This window comes from Diaphorina citri, unplaced genomic scaffold (genome assembly GCF_000475195.1).
Source record: "Diaphorina citri unplaced genomic scaffold, Diaci psyllid genome assembly version 1.1 scaffold1964, whole genome shotgun sequence".
NCBI classification, from domain to species: domain Eukaryota; kingdom Metazoa; phylum Arthropoda; class Insecta; order Hemiptera; family Psyllidae; genus Diaphorina; species Diaphorina citri.
Window position 1 is genome coordinate 13,045 of NW_007379390.1, and position 8,748 is coordinate 21,792.

At 37.2% G+C, this 8,748-nt stretch overlaps 1 protein-coding gene across 1 annotated transcript in view; it reads right to left on the minus strand.

The window, feature by feature from the left end:
- Positions 1-6,313: 6,313 nt before the first annotated feature.
- Positions 6,314-8,748, minus strand: part of LOC113470963 — a 7,903-nt gene continuing 5,468 nt past the window's right edge. The window contains exon 3 of the mRNA XM_026829769.1: positions 6,314-6,470. Coding sequence (XP_026685570.1) covers positions 6,314-6,470 — 157 coding nt within the window. The remainder of the gene's footprint in view (positions 6,471-8,748) is intronic.

Below are 8,748 nucleotides of genomic sequence, written 5' to 3' on the forward strand. Positions count from 1 at the left end.
TAGCTCTCTTATATTGTTGTAATTCATTTCCAATTTCTCATGCCTTGTAGGTGGTACCTATAATAGTTCAAGTATAGGTACATATGTAAGTACATATACATAATATGTACATATTACATATATACCTAGGTATGATATTACATACATAGCTAGGTATGTAATTAACAAATAACTCGTAGAGAATAGGTCAGAGCAGGAGACATAGGCAGAGAGAGGGAGAGAGAGAGGGAGGGAGGGAGAGAGAGAGGGAGGGAGAGAGAGAGGGAGGGAGATGTGTTTGTGGATAGCTCTCTTATATTGTTGTAATTCATTTCCAATTTCTCATGCCTTGTAGGTGGTATACCTATAATAGTTCAAGTATAGGTCTACACCTAGACATGTGTACATTTTACATACCTTTGAAGAGACACATGTCAAAGGAAAATGTCTACCTTCGCATCGTCATGGGCTAAGTTAGTAGCCCATGACGTTCCTTTCTTAGCCCATGACATGAGTATAGTCATGGGAGTCCTAGCTGTTTCGATGACAGCTTGAAACAGCTGCCCAAGGGTTATCGAATCTGCCAGTTAGTAGTCCTAACCCACGTACGAATTATTTATGAATGTCTACTTTTCTACTGTCAGGCCCCGTAGTTACTAGTTACCACTGTTTGGGAACCTCTTTGCAAGATTACTATCGGCGTTTTATTGGTGACCAATCACAGAGCAGTGATACAATCTCCAATGACCTTGACATAATAGCTAGGAGTTCCTATCGATAGTTTCTTTGTCGTATATGTAGGTACGCTGATGACTGCTTTTATTACCATAACGTAGATATTAGAGGTAAGTGCGATTGATCCAGTAGGTACTTGGGGTCCATCGATCATGTTGTATTCAAGAAATTTACTTACTTCCCGTGTCCGGTTCATCACAATCACACCTATATCTTGTGTTTCCAGTGGTTCGCCATTTTTTCAACAAAGTACTCAGATTTATTTATTAGCAATTTATGAACAAATCGAACAGCCATTACGGATTGCCTTGCCGTTTGCCGCTGCCAGGTCCTCATGGGCTCAGGTTTGACTCAGCTGGGGACAGGTCAAGAATTGACATCCATCGATCATATTGTGTTCAAGAAAGAAGATCAGAAGAGAATCAAGAAAGGAGAACCCGATTTCTGAAAAGGGACAGTCAAATTTTGACGACAAAAGAACGGAACTGACAACATTTTGGTCTGTTGTTTTCCAAGAAAGAAGAACAAAATTAGCCGTTCAAAATTAACGAAAAAAGAAATTTTGGCAACATTTCCCCCCGTTGACCAAAACTATGAGCTACGCCGCGCCTTTTCCAAGTTCCTGAAAAAAGACTACCCAGAAAATTATCTCACTAAGTCACTAGATTTTGGGTCCAATTTGAACTTCGGAATTATGCTTCTTTCTGAATGAGTTAAACCTATAATGTTCACCGAAGCACGATTAGAGCTTATGGAGAGAGCCCTAAGTAGAATGGATCTCCAGTTCTCCAGTATTTTCGTTCCATGCAATTTGTAGTATTACGAACCTTGGGGCCTAAGGAGTCTAAGGACCCTGTTTGAATCAATTGCTGATATTTATTGCTCACTAATAAGTACATTGTGTGGTTTGTAGTAGGAACTGAGAACCCATTATGTCAACATTGATCTTACACGTTGCTTCTCACAATAGTTTCCTATTCAACTTGATATCCGCGATCTGCCATCTAGACATTTAACTAGGTATCTAGAGACTAAACCGGTATAGTGATGACAATTAGTAGGTACTTACCATTAAGATTGCCCTGGGCAATTAACCTAATGGCCATACAGTCGTGACGTTAGAAGAGAGGGGACACTATTGGATATTAATGTCTTGCTAATGTGGCTGCTTCCATTGTTCAGACATTCAGACAATGGGTAACTTTATGCATGCCATGTTACCCATAATATGGGTAACATATTATGTATAATGTATAGGGTATAGGGAACCTAGGCAAATGAGAAAGTATTTAAATCGGGTCAAAATTTTCAAAATCGGGAAATGGGTTGAAATATCCGTTTTGGGCCCCCAGTCTCTGAACCAAAGAAAAGTGTGATTTTGAATCACATATCTATAGTATTCTAGTGTACTTCTTCGCCTTTTCCCGTGTGCAGACGGGTTTTGCGTTTTTCGCCAGCCTCTCAATCAGCCCTAGGGTGATTGCTTTAGGCTGACATTTGTTTTTGGTTACAATTTTTTCGAGTGGATGCCTTTTGCACTCAATCTTTGCTATTTCTTTAGCAAGGGAAATTTTAGGCTGGTATACTCCCTGTTTAAAATCCTAAATCCTAAATTTTTTTTTCTTTTTTTTTAATTTAAGCAAGGGTCTATTAATTGTAATTTATTTTTGAAAATATTGTACCAAATACATGAGACCTTGCTTAGACTGCGGGAGTAAAGGGACTTTTCAGTCTCATTCTGGCAGTATAAGCAGGGTATATTCTATTCTATTCTATTCTATTCTAATCCTCAATGAGTATTTCGTGCTTAACGTTTCTAGATCAACCGCTGCATCGTGTGTAACGAGCATTTCGCCTCCACGGAGCTCGCGGTCACCCACATGAAAGAAGTACACGGGGATGAACTTTTGGACAACATTTGTACTATCTGTGGACAGCAGTTCTCCGATGAGGCATTGCTTCTATCGCACGATTGCCACACCAGATTTTTGTGTTTTACTGTGAGTGTGAGCCTTTAAAATATATTTTACCAGGAAGCTGTTCAATTGTTCCTAATGTGTCCCTTATGTAACTTACCTATATCCCTAATGAAAAGAATTCCGTTTTCTGGAGAAAGTCGAACCAAAGAAACTTTCGTCGGACCCTGTTTATGAAAAGAGAAATTTGCGATTCAAATAAGATAGAGATTCATGCGAGGAGAGAAAAATTTGAAATTTCAATCTGATGACTTGATGAGTGAACACAAAAGATTTCATGGTCTTGTGAGAACAGAACTGATTTCGTCATGTTAACAGTTAACTGTTATTCATAAGATCGTGTTAGTCTGCCGAAACTGTTTTTGACAGTGCAGTTAGTGTACTGCCAAAACTGACATCAGAGCAGTCAGGTATCAGGTATTCGTTGGTTCTCGTTCAGGCCCCAAAAACCCGAAAAAAGGTTTTCTAAAAAAGTTGATTTAGGTAAGTTTGAACTTTGGAAATGGAAGTCCTTATCCCTCCACTATAACATCGCGTCAGCCCGAAGTCCCGCTAAAATAGGTACCTATGCATAGAGCCATTTTCTCGAGATTTCTTACTGGCTAAATTGGATACTTTGACATATGATAGCTCTTTTTATGTTTTTTCTAGCTCAATACTTATTTTCTGAACTTCAACAACATTTCCCCCCATACATTCTTCAATACCAATACAACGAAAAGTTCACAATGTTCTTTACTTTCAATTTTGAGTGAATGGGTTCAATGATTGCCCCCTTGTCATTTTCATTGTTATAGGGGTTTTACTTTGTGTTGATATTTCACGAAACATTTCACTATCATTGCTTCTCTTCAATTATTTAAAGTCGCGTGTAAACATCATCAATAATTTTTAGGCATCCAGTGCAGTTATTTTTTGAGAAGATATTACCTATATTATTACCTTAGGTAATGACTGTTTTTTTTTTGGAATGAGCCCTGATCTTGAAATTTGTTGCGACGACTTATGAACTAAAGCGAGAAAGTTTTAGATAACACTTCAGTCGATCATTTAAGACCGGTTTTAGCGTCACCTATGTTAAGCTACGCCTGTGAGGTAAGGACAGGTCAGGATACGAGAAAGCTAATGTAAAAAAATGTAAATGCAGTTTCTTTGTGTTATTATGTCACAACTTTGGTGCCCACTGCAGCATTGTAGGATTTTTCCAATATCTCAATAATCCTAAAATCCAATGTTTACCTACCATGCTGGCACCGGTCCACTATGCGCATTTATATGTCATAGCTACTCATTTTCCTCACGAGGCTGAGTGGGCCCCGCAACAGCCAGTCACGGTATCAACCATTTGCATGGTGCGCATTGTATTACACAGCTACTCATTTTCCTCACGAGGCTGAGTGGGCCCCGCAACAGCCAGTCACGGTATCAATCATTTGCATGATACAAATAAAAGAAATCAAAACTCAAATAAAGAAGGTTTGCTTTTTTGTGGTGATATGTAGGTAAATTGTGCTTTTGTGCATAAATAAATGTTTCTCTCTTAAAAAGTGTTTTGTACTAATAAGTTAAAAGCTGTGTTTAATACTTTATTTTTATTTCCTTAATTGGAGGTAATAATTCACTAAAAGTCCCTGAGGGAAAATTTCCCCCTTTGTTGTATCATATTTTTGAAAGTTTATCTTGAGATTGAATTTTTCGAAGTAGAATAATTAGACAAAAATAAACAATAAATTTGTATCAAAGGAAAAAATATTATTCCCTCTATGAAAATCTAAATCAATGAATTAATACCTATTGTTATATATTTTATCTAATAAATGTAAATAAAATAAGAAATAACACCCATTTCGTAGATGTAACAGATAAATAAACATATGAACAACCAACTAAAAAATAACTTTGAAAAAAAAGTAGGGTATACTGTAATCATTTCTTGGTGAGAATAAATTATAAAATTGATGATAAACAGTGAATTTATTAGCAACCTGTGTGAATCAACCTACTTGGTACTTTATTCTTGGGATTTTTTAAAGTTATCATTGTCTCTTGGGCCAATGGCAACATTTAATGTTCTTTTCAATTAAGTTCAAGGCCACACTCTCTCTTTTCTCATTCAACTTTGTTAATGTTGATAATTCATATAAATCTACGAATCCTTGATTTTATACCTACCTACTTATGCCTACTACATACAGTACCTACAGTCCTACATACCTACATTATGCCTACTACCTTCATTTATGTAGCTAATGGATAAGTACCTAGATACATAGCTAAAGTTAGGTTTGTGATATTGTGATAACAATTAAGCCTACTACCTTCATTTATGTAGCTAATGGATAAGTACCTAGATACATAGCTAAAGTTAGGTTTGTGATATTGTGATAACAATTAACAATCTTTAACTTATTTGCCCTCTCTTCCTCCCCTTCTCTCTCTCTCTCCCTCCCTCCTTCCCTCCCTTTCTGCATATTAAAAGAAATATTACAGGAATAAAGAGAGAGAGAGAGAGAGAGAGAGAGAGAAGCGATTATTATGGAATAATGAAATGCCATTAATTGGGCTGATGTATTTATTTCTGAGATTGTCTCTTTCAGAAATAACTTGTTTTCTTTATCGAGTAAAAATAAGGTAAACAAAACTGGAAACTCATGTAGACAATAACACTGACCCACAGTACAAGAAATCATAACACTCATATACACAGAATCACAACACTGTATAATCTGGATATGCACAGAGTGTTCCTAATCCAGTTAATCTTGAGTCCAGTTTACTATGTATGTTCCATTGTTCCACATCAGTTACAGATCCCAAGTCAATTCAGTCCAAAGACAGATTTTGACTGCTTACTCCGTGTTGTCTAAATTTCACATTTCTGACCCTGATGACAAAATTCACCCTCATGCAGATAGATTGTTCTTGCGATGGATATCGAGTTCTGGGCTAGATAGGAGTTCTTCTTTGTATTACTTCTCCATCAAAAGCTGCTGCTTTGAAACGATCTGCAGATGGCAGGGGGTTGAAATAAGACTACTTTACTCTTTTGTGTCCGTAAAATAGGGACACAGAAGTAACCTCGACGAAGATTGGGTCTCGCGTCCATTTCCAGGAAACAAGTTGTCGGCCAATAGCTACATATTACCGTTTAGACCTAACCAAAACGAGAAAATCCCAAATTAATGGCCACCCTGTAGGCATTGTGTTGATTTGGTTGAAGTCCCGAATTTCTAGCCACCCTGTACAGTGGAATTAGCTTTACCTTGCGCTCCCTGGCTCGACTTTCGCCCATGAAAGTTTAATGAAAGACGGGAAAAGGGGCGACAAGGAAGGATATGCAGTATGCAGTACACGACACGCGATGGTGCTATGCAGAGGTAGAAAATATTGACTCTCACAAATGACTCGACGGTACACCACTTGGACTTATACCCTAGAGACTCGAGTTCGGCTCTAGGGGTTTCGAGTCTTTTGAAAGGATATGGAAAAAGCCGTAGGCCGCACCATAGTAAGAGATACAAGTTACCAAGTTATATGTATAGTTATACAGAAAATATTGACTCTCACCTCAGATGACTCAATGGTACCTACACCCTTTGGAATTGTACTCTAGAGACCCTAGTTCAAATCCAGGCGTCTAGAGTCTTTTGAAAGGATTTGCAGAAAGCTGCAGGCCGCACCGTAAAGTTGATACTTACCGTAGAAGGTATTGTGCAGAGGTAGAAAATGTTGACTCGCACCTTAGAATCCTTAGAATGGTGCACCACATGGATTTGTACTCTGGAGACCCGAGTTCGAAACCAGATGTTGGTATTCCTTCTACTATGGTAGCGAGAGCCTTTTGAAAGGATTTGCAAAAGGCAGTACAAGATAGCCTGCCAGTGAAATCCTTCTTGTGAAAGGGCTACCAGATCTTTCCATTTCTCTCGAATTTGCCCCCTTCCTTCACAATTCTATTTTGACTCTAAAATGTTTCTTTTTCATCTAAGTACCTACGTACCTTTTAATTCTTTCATTTACTCTTTCTATTGATTCATTTACCTTCCTATCTCTTCTAATAAATAGCTAACTATTAGGCATAAGGAAAAGGAACAAGTAGTTATGTAAGCCGGTAACATCACATCTAATTATTAACACTGATGATTCTAAGAAGAAAAATAATTTCAAAAGGCAGTACAAGATAGCCTGCCAGTGGAATCCTTCTTGTGAAAGGGCTACCAGATCTTTCCATTTCTCTCGAATTTGCCCCCTTTCTCCACAAATCTGTTTTGTTTTTGACACTAAAATGTTTCTTTTTCATCTAAGTACCTACGTACCTTTTAATTCTTTCATTTACTCTTTCAAGTAATTCATTTACCTTCCTATCTCTTCTAATAAATAGCTAACTAGGCATAAGGAAAAGGAACAAGTAGTTATGTAAGCCGGTAACATCACATCTAATTATTAACACTGATGATTCTAAGAAGAAAAATAACAGATGCAAAAAAAACAAGATGATAGGTGTAATACATCTGTTGACAGATTCCCAAGTATTTTTCCAGAGTGGAACTCTCAAGTGATGTTAATTTTTTTTATTGGTACGGACGATACTTAATTACCGTATTTCTCTGGTGCTGCCTACGAAGATGATATCAAATCCAAGTTCCTATGGTACATTGGTACGGACGATACTTAATTACCGTATTTCTCTGGTGCTGCCTACGAAGATGATATCAAATCCAAGTTCCTATGGTACTTCGAGGCCACCATGGGGAGCTGGGATTTTACAACGATTCCCATAGAATCCATATTTGATGAACGCACCACCCATAATAAATTAAAATATACATAAATAAAATACATATTTGAGGAAATTCATATGTATTTAAGGAAAATTATGGATGACTTTGAAGATTATAATCGTGAATTTATACCATGTGCCAAGTGTTCTATGTAGATATTGTAGATTATCCCTGTCAAAAACATCACAAGAAGTCGGGATTTAACAATATTTTCTATGGATTAAACTTATGCCGGCCACACACGCTCAGACCATCTGCCAGACGTAGGGATAGGTCTGGCAGACCAGACGGAACATGTGTGACGGAAAAAGCTTCAGACGTAAGTCGGTCACACCGTCTGAGAGACCTAGGCCGGAAGCTTTTTCCGCCACACGCTTTCCGACTCTCTATCAGACGATCTGAGCGTGTGTGGCCGTCATTATACTCAATTATGTTTTTGAGGAAATTTATGGATGATTTTAATGATAACATAAATGTGTTTATGACACGCCCAAGAGTACCAAGTTTTATTTGCCTTGCCCAAAATTTCATAGAGAGCTGGAATTTTACCATGATTTCCATATAGATTCAATTTATATTCGAGGAAATTTATTTATGATTTTATAGATTATTATCATCATATCATACATAAATGCAATATCAAGAGTTTCAGTCTTTTATGAGATTTGCCTTGTCCATGATTTCGATAGATCCACATTGTTTGAGGAAATTTATGGATGATTTTTACATATTATCATCTCATCATACATTTATTTTATGCACTACCGATTTATGTGTGATACCCGCAAGTTCTGTATGTAGATTTGTCCTGTCCAAAACATCATTTTGCCACACTTTACTACAGTTATATTCCTAGACATGAATGCATGTCAGTGGAAAGCGCGTGTGGTCTTGACATATCAATTTCTTTCCAGTAGTTAAATATGTTGTACATCACACATGTTGTTAAGTGAAGTCTATCATATACATAGATGTTAAGTATATCACATAGGTGCTTACTCCCTATCTATGTCTATAATTTACTGTATATTCAAAAGTATTGGTAGCCATAATTGACATTGAACTCTATCAAAATGACCTTTGGAAAACAGAGTGCATCCCTTGCACGCTTCGGATGACCTTTTCAACTTGTGGTTTTTACCTCTTGTGGACTCTGTCATTATTGTAATTATCAGTTCTTTAGTGCGTATGCCTATATTCTTCCATATTATGATAGTATTATGTTTTTATGGATACAATTATTTATCCAATCGCGTATGCTTCATGTATATTACATT